General features: G+C 40.4%; 2 protein-coding genes across 3 annotated transcripts; both read left to right on the top strand.

Annotated features, from left to right (window-relative positions):
• Nucleotides 1-670: 670 nt before the first annotated feature.
• Nucleotides 671-7,947, top strand: kbtbd8 (kelch repeat and BTB (POZ) domain containing 8). The gene is made up of 5 exons (XM_079341459.1): nucleotides 671-781; nucleotides 2,360-2,567; nucleotides 2,764-3,070; nucleotides 3,274-4,093; nucleotides 4,809-7,947. Exons 1-5 carry the CDS (start codon nucleotides 766-768, stop codon nucleotides 5,270-5,272), a joined length of 1,815 nt encoding a protein of 604 aa, XP_079197585.1. The 5' UTR covers nucleotides 671-765; the 3' UTR covers nucleotides 5,273-7,947.
• Nucleotides 7,948-8,098: 151 nt separating this feature from the next.
• LOC306822306 (monocarboxylate transporter 2-like) lies at nucleotides 8,099-25,717 on the top strand. 2 transcript variants are annotated; one of them, XM_079341225.1, is made up of 5 exons: nucleotides 8,099-8,382; nucleotides 9,173-9,393; nucleotides 17,124-17,267; nucleotides 18,868-19,683; nucleotides 23,968-25,717. In XM_079341225.1, the coding sequence occupies exons 2-5, from the start codon at nucleotides 9,177-9,179 to the stop codon at nucleotides 24,258-24,260; spliced, it is 1,470 nt and encodes a 489-aa protein (XP_079197351.1). In that variant the 5' UTR covers nucleotides 8,099-8,382; nucleotides 9,173-9,176; the 3' UTR covers nucleotides 24,261-25,717. The 2 variants fall into 2 exon arrangements, with proteins under 2 accessions (XP_079197351.1, XP_079197352.1); XM_079341226.1 differs by lacking the exon at nucleotides 8,099-8,382 and adding an exon at nucleotides 8,757-8,831.
• Nucleotides 25,718-26,587: the final 870 nt, after the last annotated feature.

Here is a 26,587-nt window from a genome sequence, read left to right as displayed (position 1 = left end):
TTTCTTACATAGCCTACTGTCAACAAAGTAAACAACTTAGAAACCCAATCAACAGACATTAATTAATACACTTTATAACACAATAGAGATCAGTGTACAAGGAATATAAAATACATCATTTGATTTTAGGGAATATGCTGGATTCATGTGACTTCATGAACTACAAACAAAAGAGAAATAAGTGTCATAAAGTAGGATGTTCTTTTAAGGATTTTATAATTTCTTAATGGTCTACAATAGAACATAACTGCACACGTTTGAATCATTTTTTCATATTTTCAAATAAAGTGAAAATAGATTACTTCAATGTTTGTCCAATAAAAATAGATGGTTTACAACAAAGCACTATGCTCTAAATTATTAAAGCATTTAAGCATACTTTCCTTTACATTTACTTATTGTATTGTATAACTGAATGAACTGACTCGAGGTCGTTTTTTATTTACCATCTCGTCAATATGACTGTGGAGTGAAAGGAAAATAAATTACTGAAGATAACATGTTGTTTTGGCAAGTTTATGCTTGTAAACATTTCAAGTAAATACTTTGTATCGACCTGTTGAAGTTTTGCATCATGTTGTTTTAATTTTATTGAGTTACTGTGTGGATGTCATACAGCTATCAACTTTTGCTCTATTTCAGATAAAGGATTATGATTGGCTGCGGAGATCCATGCTCCTCTTGTGATTGGCTTCGCCTTGTTTCCGGGGCTCCGCTGAGCACTAAGTGACGTTTCTCGGTCTGCCCCGAGATAGACTGGAGAGAATGGCTGCCAGTGGAGGTTAGCAAAATGTTCATTGTTTTGTCTAGTAATCTCACTCAAATAGCGCCCTTTTAAAGTTGTAATTTATGTGTTTGCATGTTCGCGGAGTTTATTCTTGTAGACTGATGTAAAGTGTCATGACATGTAGCATTCTCGTTGAAGGGGATCAGGCTCTAAACGACTCATCAAAAGAGTTGGTTATCGTTAGCCTCGCTAGCTGTGTGAAGCTAATGCTAGCTGTGTGGCTAACTTTCGGCCGGTTAGCTCGGCACCTCCAGCTGATTGTGTAAACACTCTTTTATGACCAGACACAACGATAGGCAAGCGGTACACTGTAGTTTACTGTTATCACGGTGAAGTACGGGACGTCAGGCGTGGTTTTATTTCCCTGAATTAGGAGCATTAAATCCTGAAGCATTTGAGTCTTTATCGACCTTTAAATCTCGCAATGTTTTCAATAAAGCTTGCTAACATTAGCTTCATGCCTAGCTGTACGCTAAAAGTTCAGCTTGCCTGTCAACAAGCTAACGTAAGCTCTCTTACTGCTGTCGTTCGTTATAACCAAACTTTCGAAATTACCAAAAATACTGTCGCGCTTGTTATTTATGTGCTACAAGTTGTACTACAATCTCCAGAGAGAATAACACAGGTCCAGCAGTCTCTGGACTGTGTTGCTCGATGTTAGCAGGCTAGCTCCCACCTGGTCAGACTAGTTTCAGTTCACTCATCGCGAGCCTTTGTCCTGTCAATGAGTTAGCTTTGCACACAACACGAGGTATATGTTGGGAGAGATTTGTTTTGTCCATGGACCCCTTGGGAAATAAATGTAACGTGAAACATTACACATTATAGGTAACAAGGCATGAAGTTGGGGTGTCACTTGTTTAAAAAAAAAACAAAAAACAAAAACTCAACTCGCGTACTCGTTTATGTTTACCACTTTATTAGCACATAAATAACACGACTCTCCAAAGTTTGTTTTCTTAGCAAATGAACTAGTTGGGCCCACAAGCTGATGTGGATAAAATAAGTTAAGTGCATGATAAGTTTGTAGTTGTAATTGTTAGAAGAGGGTGACATGTGCAGTGTAGAGAGTAACTTGGATTAGGTGGATATTTACTGACCCTTTCCCACCGACAACACAGTTTCAGTCTTCTTTGCAAAAGTCAATAACAGTAACTTCTTCCAGACGGCATACTTGTAGTAGTAATTTTGTGTGTAGGTTTAACATGCACATTGTTGTTGTTATTGTTAATTGTCAGGTTTTCTGATGAATATATGAAAGAACAGTTGTTATTATCGATCTATGTTTATAGTGGAGTATTTGTCCAACAAAATAACTGAACAGTAAGACATGATCTAATATTGCAACATGTTCAAGATAATCAGAATCAGCTTAACATACAAGGAATTTAACTTCGGTAGACTGTGCTCTCTCTGTACAATGTAAACATGAAATAAGAACAATTAGATAAAAATATGAACAGGAAATAAAAGACTAATATGTACAAGACTAGATAATGATGTTTACTATTATAGAAATCACAATTTTTTTCTGTTAATAATGTGATTTTCTCCCTTCGTTGTGTTGTTCAGAGGTAGGGAAGCTGTTACAAGTACAAAATGGGACGCCTCCAAGCACCAACTTTAATGGGGTAGATGCTGTTCATGCCTGTAACCTCCTTCAGCAGCTGAAAGCCTTATACGATGAAGCGCAGCTCACAGACATCGTTGTAGAAGTGGACCATGGCAAGACTTTCTCATGTCATCGAAATGTCCTTGCAGCAATCAGCCCATATTTTAGGTAAGAAATGTTCCTACAAATCTGTGTTTTAATTATTTTCAAAATTATTTTTTCTTGGTTGTAGATGCAGCATGGCGTCAGGGTAACTGTTAAATAGTAAGCTATTTAGATGAAACTTCCTGGTTCATTTTCAGCACAATAATATCTTGTTTCCATTGCGTTGGTTTAACTTGGTGAAAATGTTTGTTTTCCACAGGTCCATGTTCACCAGCGGCCTTACAGAGAGCAGCCAGCGTGAGGTCAGACTTGTAGGGGTGGAATCTGAGTCCATGCACCTGGTCCTGGACTATGCCTACACATCCAGGGTCACGCTCTCTGAGTCTAATGTACAAGCCCTTTTCACTGCAGCCAGCATTTTCCAGATCCCTGCACTGCAAGACCAGTGTGCCCAGTTTATGATCAGCAGGCTAGACCCCCAGAACTGTATTGGGGTCTACATGTTTGCTGATGCCTATGGGCACCAAGAGCTGAGGGAGCGCTCACAAGACTATATACGCAAGAAGGTGAGTTTAACTGGAGTAAAGAGTGAGGCTCTTTAAAGATAATAAATAATTAAATGATCCTCATGTTGTCACACTTGCTGCTGCTATTTTATTCCCCTGCTAATTCTTCTTTTTTTTTTTTGGACTTGTAACTTTGCCTTTTTTTTTTTTGTGAGCAGTTCGTCTGAAATTTGACTGCAACTTGTCTTTTGTTTTTGTGGTAGTTTGTATGTGTGTCATGGGAGCAAGAGTTCCTGCAGATGACCAAGGAGCAGCTTGTTAGCATTTTAAACAATGACGACCTCAATGTGGAGAAGGAAGAGCATGTGTACGAGAGCATTGTGCGCTGGCTGGAGCACGACCTGTCGGGCCGTGAGGTCCACTTAGCTGAGGTCTTTTCCCAATGCATCCGTCTGCCCTTGCTGGATGAGGCCTTCCTCGGTCGGATACCTGCCCCCTTTGCTTGTGCCCTGTCTTTGTCTAAGGACCCTGCTGAGGCCAAAGCCCGCCTCACTGGCACCAACGGTTGCCCACAACGCCTGGGTATGACTGCTTCTGAGATGGTTATCTGCTTCGACGCCGCGCACAAACACTCAGGGAAAAAGCAGACTGTGCCTTGCCTGGACACAGCCACAGGAAGAGTGTTCAAGCTCTGCAAACCACCCAATGATCTCCGGGAGGTCGGTATCTTAGTGTCCTCAGAGAATGACATCTACATTGCTGGAGGTTACAGACCAAGCAACAGTGAGGTGTCCATAGACCATCGGGCAGAGAGTGACTTCTGGCAGTATGAACATGCAGGAAATCGATGGCTTCCACGTGCACCTCTGCTGAGAGCAAGGATAGGCTGCAGGCTGGTGCACTGCTGCGGGAAGCTTTATGCACTGGGAGGCCGAGTATATGAAGGTGATGGGCGAAATGCATTGAAATCAGTAGAGTGCTATGATGCCAGGGACAACTGTTGGACAGCAGTCAGTCCTATGCCAGTAGCCATGGAGTTTCATAGTTCTGTGGAGTACAGGGACCGCATATATGTTCTTCAAGGTGAGTTTATGTCGAGGTTTCACTGTGGCTGTTTTCACGTGCACTCCATGTTTCCTCAGTTGCTTTTTTACATTAGTACCTCACAGCGGAAGACTTTCCCTGTTGGGGGGGAGGGGGGTTTCTTAGGAGCAGTGAACATAACAAGAAAAAAGGCGACGCAGAAGTGGCTGAGGAAGCAACAGAGACCGACATTATGATGGAAATGTTTGCCTTTATATCAATACTGTTTATCATACTCATTGTATGAACACGAGAGGAGAGAATTACATGCTAGCAAACAGAAATGATAGCGAAAAGTTTTATTACAAGCCCGGGGATGACACAGTGCATCATAGCGTCTCTGGTTGTGCCCCGGTCACAGGATTAAAATGTCATAACCCCCCTTCCATCCGCTTTTGGCAGCAAATGTAACCTGCTGCGTTCTCGGGTCAGCTCACCTCAACTTCCTGTGGAAAATGTAGTTAGTAGCTGGCAGGAAAACTTCCGGGCAAGGTCAGAGTGAAGCTGTTTGTTTTGAAGAGTTTTGTGCTTATGTGTATCGGGCTTGTGTTATCTCTACAGTGCACTAAACACGACGAGGGTTTTGTTTAATGTCTCTTTGATCAAAGTTTATCTAATTTTTTTTCTTCATTATTTGACATGTATATGACAGCTAAGAGTATTTAAATGTAGTTTACTGAAGCTCTATCTTACATTTATTTTTGCTCTTCTACAGGTGAATACTTCTTTTGCTTTGATCCCCGTAAAGACTACTGGAGTCATCTCGCCCCAATGAGCGTCCCTCGGAGTCAGGGTCTTGCTGCCTTGCATAAGAACTGCATCTACTACATTGCCGGAATCTGCAGGAACCACCAACGCACCTTTACTGTGGAGGTCTACGACATCGAGAAGAACACATGGAGCCGCAAGAGGGATCTGCCCTTTGACCAAGCCACAAGCCCGTATATCAAGGCCATGCTTCTTCAGGGCAAGCTGCACCTGTTCGTACGAGCCACGCAGGTCATGGTGGAGGAGCATGTGTTTCGCACCAGCCGCAAGAACTCCCTTTATCAGTACGACGACAAGGCAGACGTATGGACCAAAGTCTATGAGACACCAGACCGCCTCTGGGATTTGGGTCGCCATTTTGAATGTGTGGTGGCCAAACTTTACCCACAGTGTCTACAGAAAGTGCTTTGAGGTGGCTGATTCCTTGAACCCGATCTATGAGGCAGAGGGAGAAGCGTGATCCTGCCTGCCTTGTGCCTGGTGTAACCTTCGGGGGGGGGGGGTTGCACCTCAAGGACCAGTTTTGGTTAAGTCTTAAGTCTTTCAAACTTTGGTTTAACATGATCAAAATGGGGGTGCTTTTAAAAGATTGCAGTATTTTCTTTCTTTTTTTTTTTTTCAGACGGCACCAGCTACCCACACTGATGTTTGTTTAACAAAACTGTACAATGAATCATAAGTGCAATTATCCGTTTTTTTTGCTTATTGTTGAGCCATGTTCTTTTTCTTTTGTTTTAGATACATATAGAGGTAGTGATTTTTACTAATGATCTGCATGCGATTGAGGGGTCTGGAGATATGGATGCTACGTGTCAGCATAAAGTGAAAATCTATATCTATAAATCTATAAATAAATAAGTATATAAACTATATATTCATACGGGTAAGATGAGTACCTTAGCTCATAAGTAGGTTGTTGGCTCTGAGGTTTGTGTGTTTTCTTTTTCCTTATGTGCTTCAGTCCTTCATGGTGTTTTCTAGACGAGTTTTAATTTGAAGTGTGCTTGTGATTTACATTACCCTAGTGTTTTCGAAGCTTGAAGCTTGTATATTTCTCTCTTCCTCTCACATGCGTCAGTGTGTCAAACAATACACTATGCGTGGCTTGCAAGCGATTTTTTTACGTTTTGTCTTGAGAATTCAGTCGCACGGGGGCTCACGACTCCCACTTTTTTCAGTTTGCATTTGCATCCGTTTTGTGTCACATGCGAGAAGACAACTTAAGTGAAATGTTAAAAAAAAGAAAAGAGTGCTCACTCTCCACATTGGAGAAATAAGGACGGAGTCACATTTTGTTGCAACACTAAGTGGAAAGTTCAGACCAGCTAACAGGCTTACCTCAGAACCTCCAGAGATATGATAAGGAGAAAAGGGACATGTCAGGCCATTGTGTCAACGAAGCAGCTTTGTGAAAAGCTCAGTTCAGCATTGGGCATCAAGGTTGTTAGTTTATCATTTTTTTGCAAAGTTTAAAAGAGCCTTCCTTTCCAATGCCAAATAAGCATTTGAGGTCTTGTTAAGGTTGATCTGAACATTGAAAATAATTTTGTGGTAGCAATAAGTCATGGAACTGTGATTAGGCTATATTACGTTATGATACCTTAGTAAAAGTGCATTGATTGTTGTTTGTGCTTGTGTCTGCTATTGAAAATCACAGTAAATCCAATAATGATTGTGCGTCTGTTGCATGGGTGCAGGCTGGAAGTGATGCGTCATTTAGTGCAGATCATTTGGGATGCCGTTGTGCCTGTGGCTTAAAAAGGGGCATCTCAAATCAGAAAACTGTTCCTCCTGATGAAGAAAAATCTGAAAGTCACATTCAGCATTGCACTGACTCACTGTCCACATCTGCAAACTTCACACGGCACCCTACCGAACAAACAGACTCCACTAAAGGGAGCTCTGGGTCATGTGCTTACTCATCCAACAGCCATGAATCCGTTTTACACGCCGTCACACAGAGGACACAAATGGTTGGTGCTGCTCTTATTTTTTTTTCTTTTTTTGTTTTTTTGTTGACAATCTTGTACAGAAGAATTATTACCACCACTGAGTGGCGTTCCCTGTGAAAGTGTGACATTTTCAGTGCCGTCTATTTCCTCATGCAGGTTCCCTGTGTCATCTTTGCACTACACATTTCCCTTGCATTTTATCTGAACAGCAGATGCCCCTCTGTTGCTAAAGGTTTGTCAGACCACTCAGCTGTCATCACAGAGATTTACCTGGAAATGATTGCAGGATAAGTAACATTCTTTGAGGACTTAAAGCTATAATATAACTTCTCCAAGAGAAGATCCAATGTTGACTGAGTTGATTTTTAATTGACCTTGAGCTTGAACAATGCCCTCATCATGGGCGACTAATGGTTTGAGCTTCATCCATGCGTCTACAAACGGCCATTTAAGAACCAGGAACGGAGAACTCTCAGGATTTCTACTGATACACAGTACTGTATTTAAATGTTTTTGTTATGTGTATTATACTGTACTATAGGTTTGCTGTACTTGCACAGTTTTTTAAATTTCTCTTCAGTTTCTTTTATAACTTGAAAAAAAATTAGATGTGATTTTCTTTCTGTTTTCTCCAGTGGCTGTTTTTCCTTTTACTTTGTGTAATTAGTACCTATTTAGTTATGGTAGAGTAATCCTGCTCAGTTAAGAAAAAGAAAAAAAGATTACCTGCACGAGTGCTACATTTTGATTTTTTTTTTTTTTGATTTTTTTTTTTCCCCTCCGTTGTACAGTAGTATTTCTTTTCACTTCTCACTGAAGCTAAGCATTATGGATGGAGGAACTCCATAGTGATGTCACATTTCAAACACCAGTCTTGTCATACAACAAGCTAAAAAAAAATCTACTCTTTGTTCAAGATTTAGTGGCCTTGGGCTGCAATACATATTGCTCATCCTGGTCATCTACTGTACATGCATAGCTTATTGGTGCTATTTCATTGTGTTCTCCATTCATTCTCCTCACTTTGTTTCGCCCATTTGTCTGTTATTGGGTTATGGTGGTGGTTAAGCTCAACTGTGAATTTCACATTGCACATACTTTGAAAATAATAAAAAAAAAATATCAAAGGTGAAATGTGTTCAATTGTTTTCAACCATTTATATGTAGGCGTGCAGTTTGGAAAATATAAATCACTTATGAGACCAGAATTAAGTTTGAATAACTTTTTTTTTGTATAACAGTGATTAAACAATGAAGCTATTTGTATCAGGACACATGAACTCCATTTCTACTGGAAACGGACTTCTGGACATGTATTAAGTGTGCAGGCACGTGGCGGCCACACCTGCATGTTTGTATCAGAGAGCAGTAGCTTGTGACCTACAGGCTGAACAACATTCAGAGAAAAAGCTCACGCAGGGATGACACTGAAACCAGTCAGATCTGCGAAGAACCCCCCCCCCCCAGCCATCAGGGCGACACGTGATCAAACGTCAAATAAAGCAGCAGGCTGAAACTTCGACTAGGAAGTTTAAAGACTAAGTGTTGTGCGGAGATTCTCAATGAAAGGTAAGAGCTACTCAAACTCTTTAAACGACTCACATTAATGAACGTATCAGCAGTGAATAGTTTTAATGTTAAAGGTAAAACCTGTTGAAACAGACAATCGTTGATGTCGCGCGTTGTCCACGTGGGAAGTTTCCTCCCAGCACGGGTCCGTATGGAGGGCTGAAGCCTACAAGAGACTTTCATTGCGAAACTTTAACCCTGGATTTGACGAATTGGTGTATTGTTGTTTGCTTGTGAACTAGTTTGAGAAAGATGCTGCGACTCGGGACTCGGGCAGGAAGATGCTAATAGTGTCTCACCGGATGTGTTATCTCTTTGTGTTGTCAAACGTGTGTGCCCAACTTGCCCACTTGACGAGTATTTTTTAATCGGCTATTACACTTATATTCTTACTGTGTGCCTCAAAATATCCCCTGTCCATTATGATGACACTGTCGCGTGCTGAATTGGTAAGAGACTCAAAAGTCCCCTATATGAAAGCCAGTAGAGAAGTTTACATCTATATCAGTACTACAGGTGACATGCATTAACCAAAGAGTTTGTTTGTCTATATTTGAAGTTATTGCCTCTTCCAAAAGGCCTAAAGGCAAAATGTTTGTGTTTACATATATGAATGTATGCAGCCTACAACAACATTTTTTACAGTGCCTAATACAAAACCCTTTACCCACTGTTTATATTGGCAGTAGAAAGATACACAGGCTCCCAATATATGCTCCCAGTCTTTCAGCTTAAAACATCTACACAATAGATAGAATAACACTCTCTTATGTTTTGTTTGTTCACACAGGAATATGTCCCCTGCTCCAGCAGATCAGTTGGAGGGCAAACCCCTGGATGGCGGTTGGGGTTGGATGGTGGTGATTGGGGCGCACATTTCCATTGGATTTGCGTACGCAACGCCTAAAGTCCTCTCCATCTTCTTCAAGGATATCCAAGAAGACTTGGAGGCAAGCTTAAGTGAAATAGCATTGATTTCCTCTATCATGCTAGCTGCCATGTATGCAGGCGGTGAGTTTATTCAATCAGTACTTGTTGTTGCGTTGGCTTTATTTCCCATGTTAACCGGTTTTGCACCAGTAAACCAAGACAAATTCCTTGTATGTGTAAATGTACTTGGTAATGAAAAATAATTCTGATTCAAAGTTGTAATCACTATTGCAAAATTAGAAGTATCCCCGTGATTTGCTTTCCACTTCAGGATAAATGAAAGGTTTCACTCCAAGTTTACCAAGTTAACCCCACCTGGAAGTGTTTCCCTATAGGACCTGTTAGACCCTGAATCTTGTATCCAGGTTTAAATTAGATCAAGATGAACATGCACTGCTTAATGCCTGCTTAATCTAATTGTACACTATTTATACCATGTAAGGCATCATCTGAAATATGATTTTAAAGTTCAGTTGTCTTTTCAATAACCGTCCCACATCAGAAGTTGAGGAGCCTGCCTGTAGCAAAGTAAACTTTAGGATGTGACCTTGTTTATGAGTCCTCCGTTTCTCTGAGACAAAAATGAGCACAAGACAACATAAATGGTTCCTTTCACAGTTTGCCCTGAAATTAGTCTATATATTTTTTTCAAATTATCATAAGCCCTGAGGGAGTACCTTTTTATATTTATATCATACAACAGCAAGCTGAGCTCTGAAATTTGTCTCAAATGAAAGTTCAGTCTCAATGTCCACGTTCTTTGAATTGTCTCAGGTTTGTCCCGTTCTTTGATCCAAGATTAAAGAAAAATGAAGTACGAGATTTCTAATTATTCTCGATGATAAAACACCTCATTTATATCTCTTAGACGTCTTATCATATACATCTTATTACCACTTTGCTTTAACAGGACTAACAGGGTTAAGTGATGGGATTCACAAGATTGATGTTTCTAAACCTCATGGGGTTTCTGTGACTCACAAACTGTAAATAATTTCACACACTTTCCCATGGAGTGCAAACTTGAGTCAACTAGACCACTTAAACAACAGGTGGTTTGTCTTTTCAGAACATTAAATAACAGTTTTATTTACTCAGTAAGCAGAAATAACCTCAATATTCACGGTTCCAGTTCCACATCAGGGAACAAATGTAGCTTTTTTTTTTTTTTCTTTTTTTCTTTTTTCTTGTTTCTTGTTAAAAATGGTAAATTAAGAATCTTCAAATTGTTGGACAGCCGATCACAACATCATTTGACTATCTAGCCTTCAGCTTTGTCTAAAAATGACATAGTAGAAGCTTTTTGATGCGTTTGTGAATCTTCTGACATTGATTCAGTTTGGAGCCTGCAGCATGATAAACAACACTGTCCTGCAATCATGTTTAAATCCAGCTTGGACCGCAAAGAACACCTGCAGCAGGATGAGTGAAAGCAATCATTATGATAAAGGTAATGCATAGAATAAACAAAATAAAAATGCTGATAAGGATCATACATATCTTATTTTGGCCTCATGAAATTCTCCTGAGATGAAAATGAGATCTCTCCCATATTGCTTTGAGGATTTTGTCATTTCTGTACCGTGTCTTATGGATTCCTCGTCTCTTTATTTAAACACATTAGAAACATTGAGACAGTATTGTATTTGTCTCATAAGACACAAATGAGCTGTAGATGTTTAGCTATGGAAGGAGTCCATTTTTAAAGCAGCGGGGGTCTGGCTTCGCCTCTGATCAACATCTCCCCCCTATAGTCTGTCATGATGTGTGGACCTCAGTGTGGTATGTGGTCACATCCCTCCAGATTCTGTAGTCTGTACCTCAAAATCAGTACTCATTAAACTACTAAATGCATGTATATTGGTCTGCTTGTAATAGCCTGCTCACTGATCATGCTGAGCAGTTTTGTCTTTTTGGATTCTCTTTTGTTCCCTTACGGGCTCCAACAAAGCAAGTTCACCTGCAAGGAGTAACACTGATAATGGTCTGCTGATCAAACACTCTTTAAATTGCCTCGCATCTTCTGTTAAAAGTTTCACCTGAACAAACCACAGAGTCCGTAGCTAATGGCCAGTTTTCTGAAGCACACACCAGCGTGAGAAGTAATAAGTCGTCTGCTGTTCTTTTAAAACCACAGAAGATCATCTTTAGCTCCTCTGGGTCTTTCATCTCTACAAAGAAAGCAAACGTTGAGCTGTGTACTCATGTGACCCAGATGGGTAATTGTTAAATTGACTTCACATGAGGTACGACACACAAAAAAAAAAAGGGCTCTAATAAGAAGAATGTCGTTGCATGCATTCCTCACATGACTTAAATTTAACACTATGTCCCCTGACTTTTTTTTTTTATTAGCACTGCATCTGTTTCTCCTCTCCAACATCTGCGTTGATTCAGCCTTACAGTTATAAAACGAATGTTTTAAGGATTTATAGAGAGTTGCCAAGATAAGAGCTGGTTGGTTGCTAGAAGGAGCATTGTCGATGCAATCACTTTACTAGATAACTGAAGAGAGACGAAGTGTTGGGAGTAGACAACGGTGGATAACGTGCAGTAAAGAGCCGATGTGTTGGTTTTAAAAGCTGTGACCTCTGCGACTCGGGACTACAGACTCTATACATGAGGCGTGTGACATAACCACGAGGCTATCTGATGACCCCACTGACTATTTTCAAACAGAAGCTTGTTTAAAAGTTGTTTTTTCCGCTCGTCTTCTGACTTAAAAGCTGTCATTGTTTTTTTTTACCAATTTGCATCAGACTACAAAAAAACACTTCACAATCTGAAGTCCATTTACCATTTACAATCATCGTCAGCTGCTGTTGTTATCCAGGTCTTTTTTCAAACTTCTTTCGGTAGGACAAATAAGTCTTTAAGCCCTCACAGAAAACCACAATATCTTGTTGACAAACTTGTTTGAGTAATGTGAGTCTTTATTTGCGTGGCCTTGTGTCTTAACAGAACCTTTGAGTTGTCTCCTATCCAGTCAAACTTCCTTCAAAGGGGCCTCCTGAATTTTTGACCTTTCTTGGTGAAACAGTGTCTGTGAGCGCCAGCTGTTAGTCCTAGTTGGACCGTTGGTGAGCGTTGGACCTTAGTTTTTACTGTGTCCAGCTACGTCACAACCCATCAGCCTTTCTCTCAGGGTTGATGTTCGAAGGTTTAATTTATCTCTAGACTTCAACACAGCTTCAGGAAAGTCCCTTTAGCATGCTGCTGCAAGCTTTCACCCATTGGTGTGGTTTATCCTTATTTGTCATTTTCAACTTTTTTCAGACATTATTCTTTATTAGAAGGCTACCTATAATACAAGTGGTTTGCGACAGCGGTGTGGAAATGGTATGCTCGTACCATTAAAAACGGACTACTGGCTACTGCTGGCATGGAGAGTTATCTCTTCTCATAAATGTGCAGAAATAATAAAAATATGCAATACACCGTTCGATTAAAATAAATATATATATATACACACACATATACACAGGCTACAGTACCTGTTCTTGTGTAAAAAAAAAAAAAATAAAAAAAAAAAAGTATGTGTTTGCAACAGATTCCACTCATTCTAGTCCTGAGGTTCTGGTTTAAAAAAAAAAAAGATGGCTACTCCATTGATTTTTTTTGATTTTTTTTTTTGCAACATGACTTTGGGCTACATGTCCTGCAGTTGTTTCAACTTTTTGGCCAAGACAGAAGGTGACGTGACTGACGGGAGTTGAAACTGCAGAGGATGGAGGCCAACTATAAAGTATTTGAAGAAACATACCATTCAGATTGCAAAAAATGTAATGACTGGTCCAGCATCTTTCCTGATTCCATGATGATGAATTTTACAGGTGGTGGTGGTAGTAGTAGTAGTCATTCCGTGTTGATAAAATGAAACGTGGTCTCCCTCACATAGTCCAATATGTATCCTGTTTTTTATCCAAACATGGCTCTAGTGCAGAAACGACATCTTCACATGTAAGGATTACACAAGAAATGTAAAAATAAAATTGTTCACGAGACATAAATAGGCAGATAAATATTTAAAAAGGCACGTTTAAGAGAGATTGGTCGATTGCTCCACTTGATTGTTGCTATGGATACTGAGAGAACGGGCGGTTCTGTGGTTCAAGACACATGAAGCATACTCACTGCAAGATCGATGGAAACAAATGTGTCCCATACCTCTTCTGCATTTGGCATGATTGATTGGATCGCACGCTGACCTCAGGACCCATTGGGTGCATTTATATCTGAAGTTGAGGCTTCACTTGTGTTGGGTTACTGAAAATGAACGTTGATACCACACATGCTCTTTGTTTCAAACATAATTGAACATGTGTAGAGAGCCAAACGGATGCACATGCTACAACCCTTCTTTCAAAACAATCCAATAAATCTGAAGACATTGACATCCCCAGTTTAACTCTACAAGTTTTTAGACTCCGTTGGAAAAAGTCATTTATGACTCCAAAAATATTAGTGCTATAGAAGCTTAGTACACTTTATAGTTTATAAGTCCATGTTTCAAGGTTATGTTCAACCAGGGTTTGTGACTCACCTGCACCCAACTCGGAGAGCCCAAACTAGTGAATTATTCCCCTCCACTGTTGCTAAGGCACAAGACTTTATCATATTGTCCTTGGCAATGCTTCGGCAATGTCACCTAGGTTAGGAGAGAGAACGAGGAATATATCAGAGGAGGGTTCAGCACACTTGGGTCTGACACGGGGTTCCCATGGGAGAGACATGACAGCCTTTGGAGAGAACCTCTGACTCGAGGAGCCTGAATGATAAAGTTATAATGGAAGTAGAAGTGGTGGAAGTATGGGGAGGATGCCCTATTGAGACACAGCTACATTGAGAAATATTATCTATGTTTGACCCACGCAGGCACCTGGTTAACTGTATAAATAGTAGGAAGGATATTTTTTTATTACGTGTAGTGTAGTTACAGCGGTACAACAGGTTCATCTTTTAAAGGACACTTACTTTAATGCTCAGTGTAAAACAAGAGAGGATCAATGTGGAGAGTTTGTTTGTTATGACTTCATTATGACTTTGCTGTGACTGATTTTACTTAGAAACGTGGAAACGCAGATGATCACTAACTTTTTTTGGATCTCAGCATTAGACAAGTGTAAAAAAGAACTTTTAGCTCAGTCGCGTTACAAGTTATTTGACATTCAGTTTCACATCGTCTGCTTCCAATTAGTCAACTTAAGACTTGTCAGACGTATAGAAGCTACAGAAAAAAAGACGAGGATCCGAACTCACAACTTTCCTAACGGTCAACGAAAACTTTTAAGTGCATTTATTCATAGTCGTTTATTGGTTTAAAAAATGTTTAAAATTTACTCTCAAATGAGATTTTAAGCAATCATGGAAAACACTAAAGTTAATGTAATCTGTTTATTATGGAATAAATTGACCAAAGAGTTGGTGTTCAACACTTTGAACGTGGTCTGAACTTTATGAAACAGACATTTTTATTACCGGTTTATCAAACTGTAGTAAGTAACCAAAATGTGCCTTTTGCATCAAATACCAACAGTTGGGAGAGTTCTAAAGCTATGCTCGTTCATTGATCTTATGTAAACAATAAGTATTGCAAAATAATGTGACAATCAGGGCTTTAAATTAGTGCCAACTGCGGTATAAATAACTTTTGGCTTGGGTTAGGTTTTTGCTGGTGACAAATGAAGCAAATCATACTGTCTGTCAAATAGGCAGGCTGTAGAAACAATGTGACAAGTCAGTGTTTTCAGATTTTTTAACGTACCGTAAATTCCGGACTATAAGCCGCTACTTTTTTCTCACACTTCGAGCACTGCGGCTTCTACTCCGGTGCGGCTAATGCATGGATTTTTTATGGGGGACAATGAGCTTCTGCCGCAAAAACATTTGACTTCGTCACGTCGGATCTTAATATCAGTCATTTTGCGCTTCATGCACGCACCCTCATGATGGAAAACACGGAGAAATACATATGATGTAGCTTTCAAGTTAAAGGCGATCGACCTGGCTGTCAAAAAAGCTAACAGAGCTGCTGCACGTTAAGATGACACTGACAGCGACAACAGAGACTGAGGAAGTGAGTAATGAAGTCATTCTGAGGCAGTGAATGGATGGACTTTTTCTTGTGAAATATATTACGGTCATCTTTTTCATCAGCCGTGTTACAGACACCGTCGGCTAGGCTTCGTATTGTAACGGTTCATGTTGTAAAGTCAGTAGTTGATAATGTGTTCATAATTCCGATTATGTGGAGAGTCAGTGAATGCACCAGCGAGAACGTGTTGAGTGGCTGTATGAGAGAACGCTGGGGGAGAGAGTTGGATTGTTACGGCAAGTTATGTGTTGCTCTCTGCTGTAAACGGCGTGGTCACGGCCGACAGTGATCGGGTTATTAAAAGTTATTATTTGAACGCTCTCGTCGTCCTTTAACGTCCGTACGGACGCTACAGTATTTGCGGATGTTACCGGTAGCCTACGTCTGTGTAAATAGCTCTTGTTATAGCGTGGACACCTGCGGCTTATAATCAAGTGCGGCTTATATATGTAGAAATACATTTATTTACTTATTTTTAGCCGGTGCGGCTTATATCCAGGTGCGCTCAATAGTCCGGAATTTACGGTAATCTTTATCTGGCAGCACTGCTTGTTGTACTAATCCTACATTTCCCAAGAACACTATGTCGTGATGTGTCACACAACAATTGGCTTTGTGCCTACATGACTACATGTTTTTATGATTTGGTATGACCGAACGGCGCCAAACAAACCAGAGGAGCTGAAATTAAGAAGTAAAATTAGTTAGGAAAACAAGAGAAATGTGATGGATATATTTTCCGGGAGTGAAGTAACCAGAAGAACAAAAAGGGGGAAGGCGGCTGCAGACACGGGACAATGAAGATGAAAGAGGATGGGAAAGGAGGAAAATTAGGACTTTTAATTCTAAATGGATGTCTGGTCGTGAGTGGCTGGTGGAAAATCTGGTTGTATGGTTACTTGAATAATCTACTAGCCATATTGTCTGATGATCAAAAACATTATTTTAACAACCTGGTTAAAATGGGTATGATAATCAGAAAGTTTATAGGGGTTTGGTCTTTAAATCCTTTTGTGAATCATAACATAGATCATTGTACAAACACAATTCTTTGCCTCTTAGTGTTCTCATCGAGTGGTAAACATCCCATCAGAGACGGCAGGTGTTTGCCAACCTGTTCTCCTCTTCCTGCTCACTGGGCTGTTTTTAATCTTCACCATCCACAAGAGGCCCTTCCCTTCAGTGCTTCATAAATTGCTACCTTTTTTTTCAATAATGATGGCGGCCCATGTATCAGTTTGATTGATGCCTTTCCCAGTTTTCTATATGAATCGACTCAAATTAATATATATTCAAATAAATGGTCTTGAACGCTAGGAAAATAAAGAAGTTTTCATTAAGGCGTGCTCAGCAAAGACTTAGTGCAATGTCACTCTTTCAGGCAAGGTTATGAACGAGGGGAAGAGTGACAGCATATAAAAAGCTGTTTAATTGCTGATTGATCACTGAGTTTAGTATTTGACATTATCAGGGGAGAGCGTAATGAGTCACCAAGTCGCTTCTCAGTGGACACACGAGTGGAGGTGTTCCATCACCTGCGCCGATGTCCTTATACCCTTGGTTTAGAAGAACAGTGAAAACTGTTACTGTTTTGTCGACATTTGATGACGATCTCGTACTAGTTCAGACGCATCACTCACTAGACCCCGAGTTTCCATATTGGCATGAAAAACATGCTAATTCTGAGCTTTTCGTTTGGTCTTTCTTCCTTTTCCAGGGCCCGTGAGCAGCGCCATGGTCAATCGCTTTGGAAGCCGGCCAGTTGTCATAGTGGGTGGACTGATGTGTGGGGTCTCCATGATAACTGCTTCTTTTGGGACCTCCATCATTTACCTCTACTTTTGCATCGGTGTCATTGGAGGTACAGTAAACATTTTCATAATCAAATGTTTTTCTACAATATTGACACTGCTGCTTGCTCAATTTGTAACTTGAGTTTAGTGCATACTGGCCCAAAGACCCCAGTACGGAGTACTGTGCAAACTTATTTAGTTATGTAGATTCAAGACATTTTTCACCTTCTTACAATTCCCGTCAGCCCTCATAACGTCCCTCTAAGATTTGGAAAGTCTGCATCTTTTCAGATCCTTCCAGTATCTCATGGTTGCCAGATCTGCTTCCCTTGACTTTGCTGCTGTGCCATTTATCTGAGCCCTGGGCGTCCACCCCCGCTCCTGGAGGGCGGTAAGTGCACCAAAGGGACCGGCGCCAGGACAGTAATTAAGACAGAACCATCCCTGATCCCACAGAGCATGGTCTTTCATGGCCCTCTTTACTCTCCTGTAGGCTCCCATCATAGTAGTCACATGGGGGCTCCCTGCCACCTTGTGAGGCTCATTACCGTGACAACGACTGTTGTGAAGGATTAATAGGCCCCAGCAAGTGGCTGGGCCATGTGTGGTGCCCAGAGGCATGTGTGTGCCCTGCTCCCCTGTGCCCCAGCACAGTGACACATAGGCATCAGGCAGTTTCACCTCGCAGACAAGCAGACACATGCTCACACACATTCCTGCACATATACACACAAAGGCTAAAAAATAAGTGTAAACACCCTGAATTCAGCAGGTGTCGTCCTTTTAGTCATCTGTAGCCTTGATTTTAAAATGAAATGAATTGCTTTTTTTTTTTTTGTCCCTTTGCACCTTTTAAAGAGGGTCAGTCGTTTCTTATTAGACATGAAATGCTCGTCTGAGAAAATCTTCTCAAAATTTTGTAGAAATACAAACAGTTATGGAGTATTCCAGGCTTCAGTGTTTGTTTTGTTTTAATTTAGAACAAGGACAAAAGTTTTGAACAATTCAAAAATGTTATAGTGTGTTGTGTAAGGGACTTCATCATGACCTAAATAAAGTTTGTCATTTAGGCATTTAATAATATATATTTTTCCTACCTATGGATAGTTTTGAACGGTTTGGTTTAAATAAACAATTTATTGAAAAAGAGAAACTGGAAAGTCAACCGACGATGTGAGACGTGGTGTATAGCTAAACATCACTTCAGAGTTTGTGTATAATTTTTTTTGTTTCGATAACTATTTTATTTAAGAGCTTTTAAAGTGTTACTGTGAATCTGAATATTCTGATGGTGATCCTCTCGATCGACCCACAGTGATATGTTTACAAAAAAGTTTTATCATTGAATCAGAAAACAAGAGAAAACTGACAGTGGCAGACAGAATATAGCACTCTAACCCCTCTCCCTATAGTGCTTCAACTTTATGGAACATAAGGTGGTAAAAATGCAAGCAAGTGAATGCATTACTCAGGCTGTCTAATTAACTTTGAACTAAATTGTGAAATTATATCTGAAATAATTCCAGCGTTCTTTAATGAGATTTTGGCCAGCTTAAGTGAAATGAGATGAAGCCTTAATGAGCCCCAGACTGAACACGTTCTGATCTAATTTAACCAGCACCCTTTGGAGTTTGAAATGTAACTTTTTTTCTGTTTATCTTCACACAGGTTGTGGACTTTCCTTAAACCTGAATGCATCTCTTATCATCATCAGCAAGTATTTCCTGACTAAGCGTCCTCTAGCCAACGGACTAGCCATGGCCGGTAGTCCAGTGTTTCTATGTATCCTGGCTCCTTTCAACCAATATTTACTGGTCAATTTTGGCTGGAGGGGAAGTCTCCTTATCCTCGGGGCTCTAATGCTTCATTGTTGTGTAGCTGGGGCCCTGATGAGGCCTGTTACTCCGCTGCGCACACTCTCCTCATGTGCATCAGAGAAGAGAGTGGAGGAACAACAAAACAACAGAAACTCAAGGCTGGAGAGAAGCTGTATGAAGAGGGCTAAGACGTCCCTGGATTTGTCCTTCTTCAAAGATAGAGGCTTTGTGATTTACCTCATTGGGAACATCATGTTTATCTTTGGTGCCTACGCGCCCATCGTGTTCCTGACAGCCTTCGCTAAAAGACTTGGTGTAGAAGAGTACTCAGCAGCCTATCTGCTCTCTATTATGGGTTTTGTGGACATGTTTATTCGGCCTGGAACAGGCTTGATAGCCAACAGCAAGTGGATCCGGCCCAGAATCCAGTACTTCTTCAGCTTTGCGATGGTTTTCAACGGTACATGCCACTTACTGTGCCCACTGATCGAGAGCTACACATTCCTGGTGGTCTACGCTGTGTTTTTTGGAATTGGTTTTGGAATGGTTTTCGCCCTGATATTTGAGTGTCTGATGGACCTGATGGGGAGTCAACGCTTTCCTCGTGCTGTCGGACTGGTCACCATCATCGAGTGCTTTCCAATGCTACTGGGACCACCTGCTGCAGGTAACTGTGTGCGCACACACACACACACACACACCCCGAACGTTACATTTACAGACACGAGAGATCAGTGAGAATCAGCAGAAATGGTTTCAATTTAATCTTAGGCTGGGTGTAAGACACAAGTCATTACACATTGACTCATAGAAAAATAGGCACTTTGAAACAAGCTCTTGTGCAAACAATTCGGCAAACTTAATTACAACAAGCAACGCTTTCTCTCTCTCGTTCAGTTTGTTTATCTCCAGCTTACTCTTGAGCTGTGCTTTATGTTGCAGCAGAGCTCAGTTGCCTTCTCGGATGTCATTACTGTGTGACAGAGCAGGATTATCATGGTTGAATAGAGTTTTCTTTTTCTTTTTTTGAGGGGTGCATGAGTGGTCCACAAACAAGTAATTGGTCATGGGTATTTACTGCTGGAAAGAAAATGTCCCTACTCATTGGTAAGTCTTGAATGACATGTTTGTTCTCGACTTTGGCTTCAAACAAAATGATAAACCCTCAGAAACATGAAGCTTAAACGATGGGTCTTCTAAGCAATACGACAGTCGCAGAGCTGCATGCGTCAAACAAAAGGAGGGAGGAGAGGGAAGGATCCAAAGAGATTCTTTGTTTGTTAGACAAAACATAACTGATGTTTGAGAGACACATTATTATACAAAAGGGGCCTTTTACTCTCAGAACAAAATGTGCACTGAATCACCTTCACATTAACTCCACCTTTTTATGTTCAGACAGAATATTAAGGTCGTAATAGCTAGATGGATAACTCAACTTTACAAAAGTAAAAAAACGATTCTGGCCTTGAGTCCCCTCAGATACACATTAAATGCTCTGCTCCAAGTTTGCCCTTTGAACGGAGGCCATGCTTTGAAAAAAACAGTTCAGAGTGGAGTCTGTAAGAGTGACGGATATCTCTTTCATGGCTCATTCCTTAAAAACAACAGCTCATCTGTATCCTCACTAGTTAATATTATAAACCATGATGAACGTGAATGTTTGTGCCATCTTTTCGATCCCTTCTTTCTTAACTTCTCTACATTCTGTTTCCATTTTAAGGCCTTTTTTTTTTCATTTTCCATACAGAGTCAATACTGGACATAACTCATCCTGTGTGCCGAAGAATATCCAGTTCTAATGCATGATTACATTTTCATATAATTACAGACGCAACTGTGGGTGTACCTCTCTATTTGACAATTAGATAGATAGATAGATAGATAGATAGATAGATAGATACTTTATTGATCCCGAGGGAAATTCAATCAATTCAATTCAAATTGATCTGAATAGGCTAACTGTATTGTAGGGTCAACTTTATCATACCTGAGAGTGAATGTTTGCTGATCATATAGAGACATAGTCTTTATCTCTTTCTGTTTTATGATTTCAAACTGTTTTAATTCACACAACGAAACCCACTGAAAATATAATACTTCTTGTGCTACTGTGCATAATGGTTTAGTGTTTACATTATTAAAGTGTAATTGAATCTCCTTATGAGCCTCCTTACACTAACTGGAGAACAACCCAAGCAAGAGTCTCAAGAATGAAGAGAGTATTTGAACAAGCTTTTAGAGCTAAGCAAACCAGTTTATAATGTTAAAATTGGGCTGTTGACCAGTTCATTGTACGTTTTTTACCAATCCAGAGGAAGCCATTCCCTCTGATCTTTAATGTTATGGATTGGTAACTGAACTGGATCAGTTAAAAACGATTTATTAAACAAAAAACAAAGTAGTTCTAAGGAATTGCTTGTCAACATAAACTAAATGGTCAAGATCACCTTTAGCTGACTGCCATCAAGAAGAGCTGGGTCTCCTTAACAGTGACTTAAGAAGATCCAAATTTTGTCTTCATATGACTTTAGCATCTTCTTATTAGCTAACTGTAAACTTCCCATTTGCCTCCAACCTGAGTTTTAATGAGGTGAAAATCTATTGGCCCCTCCAGTTTTGCTGGTGTGACCCTGTTCTGAGGGTCTCATTTAATGGGGTAAATAAGTATAAGTGCCTCCCTGCACATCTAAAATTCTCCTCCAGAGGGCACAATTGTTATTTCTCCTCTAACTAGCGCGCTTGTTTCTGCTCCTCCAAACCTCCAGGTCAACCCAATTAGGAGGAAGTGAGCTTAGTGGGTGTAATTAGCCTTTTGCTTTGGGTGTTTAATGACACTCAGTGCAAATTCTTGTCATTGAAGTCCTGTACCTGGGCCATAATTAAGCTGTGAATACATTAAAAGGAGTTGACCGTGCCAGATGGAACTAATTACCACCCAGCCAATCAAGGACTGTCTTAATGAGGGTGATGGGCGTTGGCGTACATGCACAAGATGACTGCTATCAATCAGAGGATACAGCCTGCACTGAAACGGCCCGATACAAAGTGACCTCATAGTGAAGAACAGTAAATACACAAATAAACAAACAAAGATGGAGTGATGGAGTAAGTCGTCTCTCAGTAATAGTTTGGCAGTTTGTTTGGAGCTCTTGGAGTCTTTATGTTGAAGTGTCCTTGGGCAAAAAACTGAACCCCAGATTGTTCCCTATGGCAGTGTGAATGTGTGTTAATGGGATCGGTCAGTACTTCAGCACTTAACATTGTTCCCTCTGCCATCAGTGTAAGACTGTGTGTGTGTGTGTTGTGATGGTCTTGGGTCCGTTGCTATGTTAAGGCCGTGGAGAGTGGAGGAAAACGGCAGGCAAAAACTCACGTCCACACGGATGCGGGGATTTCAATGCTCGTCGTTTATTAAATAAACACTCCAACCTTATCAAGCTCGGTTGTACGGCTACTATCGTTTCATACATGAACAAAATAGTGCCATATTTGACCATCACTGTTATTCTATGAAGTAAAGAAAACAGGAGCGAAACAAAATACGTCCGACCAGCGTAGTGTGCGCATCGTTCCACGAGGAGCAGGAAGCACAGGCACTGCTTGATGACGTCGTCACTAAGCGACACAGTATACACATTGGTAAAGGTACATTCCATAATCACAACTGTGTGTGTGTGTGTGTGTGTGTGTGTGTGTGTGTGTGTGTGTGTGTGTGTGTGTGTGTGTGTGTGTGTGTGTGTGTGTGTGTGTGTGTGTGTGTGTGTGTGTGTGTGTGTGTGTGTGTGTGTGTGTGTGTGTGTGTGTGTGTGTGTGTGTGTGTGTGTGTGTGTGTGTGTGTGTGTGTGTGTGTGTGTGTGTGTGTGTGTGTGTGTGGTCATAAACACCCTGTGAGTGATCAGAAGACTAGAAAAGGGCTTGAAAAGTACAGTCAGTTTACCCAGTTTACTACACTATTTGTTCTGGAAATGGTAATAATTTTACTTAAACCTTTTTAAAATAAAAATAAACGTACCCTTTGGTCAAACTTTCCAGGCAAAAATAAACTCTCTCCAAGGGAACCACCAGCAGAGATGGGCACAATTCCCTTTTTGCAAGTCAAACTCAAGTCTTTTGAAAGCAGCTCCACTGTCTGTGGTTTAAAAAACAATAATATCAAAAGGATTCGTATATTTATTCTATGAACGAGAGGGAGTGGCTAAGTGGGATCAAATCTAGCATTTCCCAGGGTGTCAGGAAAAAAATGCCATGTATATTTCGTTGCCGTATATGTTTGTTTTGCTTGGACGTCACTTGGCTGAGTCTGCGCCTGCGAAAGTAAAGGCAGAGCTTTCTCAAAGGTGGGATAAAGGCGTACCCCGGTTTCTGAAACCAGGAGATGATGTTTACCTGCACAAATACAAAAACGGGATACTTAAAACCCCAATCAAAACCGGGATACTCAAGTCCATGTAAACGCACTCAATGAGAGAGACTGCAACACCGAACCGTTGATCTGCGTCTGTAGACGGGCGGGTTTGAGTTGCAGAACAGTCTCTGAGAAACCTGAAGGCCTCCTTCTGATCTAAACTACATTTGTCACTTTTTCTGTGGAAGTGGGCTCAGTATTTATGGCTCTGAGAATGAGCCCCTTTTTGGATTCGTTTTGGTAGCAGCCCTCCAAATTGCCCTCCCTGAGAAGCTGGGAGAGCCAGGACAGATGAATTAGCTCTCTGCCATTTCAGACATGACTCTTCACAGATTGGCCTGTGCTTCCTTTACTCTCTTCTACACACACACTCACGCTCCCAAGCTAAGTCTAAGATAGTTCTTACTCTTGTACGAGCATGATTAGTGATGCAATTAAGGTTTTATTTAGTGGCATATTATGACAAGTCTATTATTTTAAATGCTAGTGCTGGCATTCACCTTTTGTAATTTTATCATTTCTCCTCTCCCCTTGTGCACTCAGGGTTACTGGTGGATATCTACAAAGACTACAGGTACCTTTTCTTCATGTGTGGCGCAGTAATCTTGACTGGCGGCCTTTTTCTCTTCGTCATGAACATCTACAACTACCACATGCTGGAAAAGGAGAAGCAGAAGCAGAAGCAGGTAAGCGCCTCGGAGGTGGAGATGAAACAGACCCCTGAGGCAGCAAGGGAACACACTGAGCCTGAGGCTCAGGAGAAGAACGGAGCCCTGAGAGAGCAGGAACACCAAATGAATGTGGATTCAATTGAATTCGCTGGTCAAGCACTGTAAACCCATTCCAGTTGAAGAAGGCCTAAAACAGTCAAGCTACTTGGTCAACATTGTAGAACACATGACATGGCGTTGTTTCAGGTTATCATTGTCATATATTTTTATCTTCTGTTACTTTAGTCTCTTCAGTTGAAGCTTAATCTACGCCATGATTTATCTAGTTGTAGTATCTCAGTTTTGACTTAGCCTTTAGCAAACAACCATTCCACTGCTCGTAGACTGTAAACATTCTACATCATTTCAATGTTTTTCTTTTTCATTTCTTGATTTTTGCACTCGTTCTTTTAACTAGTCAAACAAAAGCCAAACACTAACATCTGTATGCTTCAGTGTTGATGGTTAGCAGGTGTTAAATGTTGACCATCTTGCGGTAGTATTTTAGCATGCTAATGTTTTCTTATTAGCAGTAAATGTAAAGGGCAGCTGAAGCTGGTGGGAATGTTTTAAGTGTTGAAGGTTTTAGAGCCACCTGAGCATGGGGCTTGATAAAAGATTGGGGACACACCAATGTTCTTAACATTCACTCTGTTAAGAACAGGAAGCAGGGATTGGACTAGAGAAAGTCTTTTCACTGTTAAAACAGTTAAGTGACCCAGTCCTTTATTTTTGCCACTTCAGGAAGGAAGAATAAGTGATTGTTTATTATTATGGTGTTTATTGGACCATTTTTACCTCTTACATCAGGAATCTACATGATGACATGGATTGGTCTTGACATATGTAGTTTGTTTAAAAATATTATTCAAAGCAGCAACAACAGCCTTCTTTAAAACATTTGCAAAGCTTAGACAAACAGTGAAATCCTAAGTTCTCACAGGGAGTCACCCGAACTTTGTTTTTAAGAAAGTATTCATTTCCAACCAGAAGTTGTTGGGCTATTCCTCTTCAAACCTCTAATGCCAGAGGATCACCTCAGTCATAAATAGTCACTTCTCGGGGACTGACATTCTCAGGAAATCTTGGAAGAGCTCATATCTGGAGATCTTTTAACAAAAGTCAGAGAATACTGAGAGACCTCCATGTGTAATTTAACTAAACCATTACTGCTTTAATAATTCTTAACCATTTATTTCAAAGTAAACTAATCTTACTATGACAATATTAGTTATTCTTGAGCAGTTCAGTCTTTACATTATTTCTGTGAAACTGTTACAAATACTGTATAGCTGCTAGCAAAAACATGTTAGTCTCCCAGGATGTTTACCTCCTTCTAGGTTTTTAAAATGGATTGTAGGCAAACACTGCAACTCTGTAATGCACATACTGTAACACAGAAGGTTATTGTTGTGGTACATTGACTAATTAACAGCTCAGAATACTGTCTTTTAACATTTGTCTGTGTTTATTTAATTTGAAGTGTTATGAGTTAACATTGCACAGTGATGTAATAATTTTATGTTAACATGTAGCAGTGACTTTCTTTGTTTGGGAAAGAATGAATCTGCATGCACTGTAAACTGTTTTTGTTTTGTTCTGTATTACAAATAAATCCCAAAAATTATACTTAACGTTTATTTCAAGGGGATGGTAGCTTTTGAATTCTAAAATTTTAGAATATGAAATCTTCAGCTACATCTTACAATTACCTCCTATTTTTGATTTACAATAAACCACGCATTGACGCTCACTATTGTTAACCTTAAAACAATTCCCCTACGTTTTTTTTTAATGTTTATATTATCATATTGCGCTTTCTTTTAAACATCTCAGTTCTCATTTTCATCACCACACATTTCTGTGTTCACAACAGACCGGCAAGTCTTTTGTGTTCCACATTTAAGCAACGAGGAGAGGTAGGTTACAGACCGGAGAGAAAATTTGAAATCGGGATCTACCACGTAGCTTCTTAATGTCTGTGGCCGTGTCCAATCTTTCATGACAATTAGAAGACAGGGGAACAAGTTTGGAAATGTCAGCAGCTTTAGGGTGTGAGCACCTAATGAAGCAAGGCCCGGATGTTCCAGCCTGGTGCCCTGAGCTGCGTGAAGCCTTACACACATCAGCGAATCGGTGGGCCAATAAATTAGATATGCACTTGCGAAGTCACATACACACATATTCTTTATTTGCCCCCGTCTTTGCTGAGTGTTATACAAGGTCTTTGGACATGACAAGGTGGAAAGGTACCCCAGAGAGAAGGCGCTGTGGCTGTAGATCTGTTTATCATTAGTAGATGTCCACTCACCTCCTGTTCCCCTCTCGCCTGCTGACCCATCAATGCATGCTCCCCCTGAGCATCATGCCCTCCACCCTCAGTTGTTTAAAAAAAAGAGAACTATGTCCAGAGGCTCTTGAAGGTAGATGCATGAGTTGAAAACTACTGCAGG

The sequence above is a fragment of the Symphodus melops genome, assembly GCF_947650265.1.
Source record: "Symphodus melops genome assembly, chromosome: 4".
NCBI classification, from domain to species: domain Eukaryota; kingdom Metazoa; phylum Chordata; class Actinopteri; order Labriformes; family Labridae; genus Symphodus; species Symphodus melops.
Note: the sequence above shows the minus strand (reverse complement) of the source record. Positions and strands in the feature narration are given on the sequence as shown.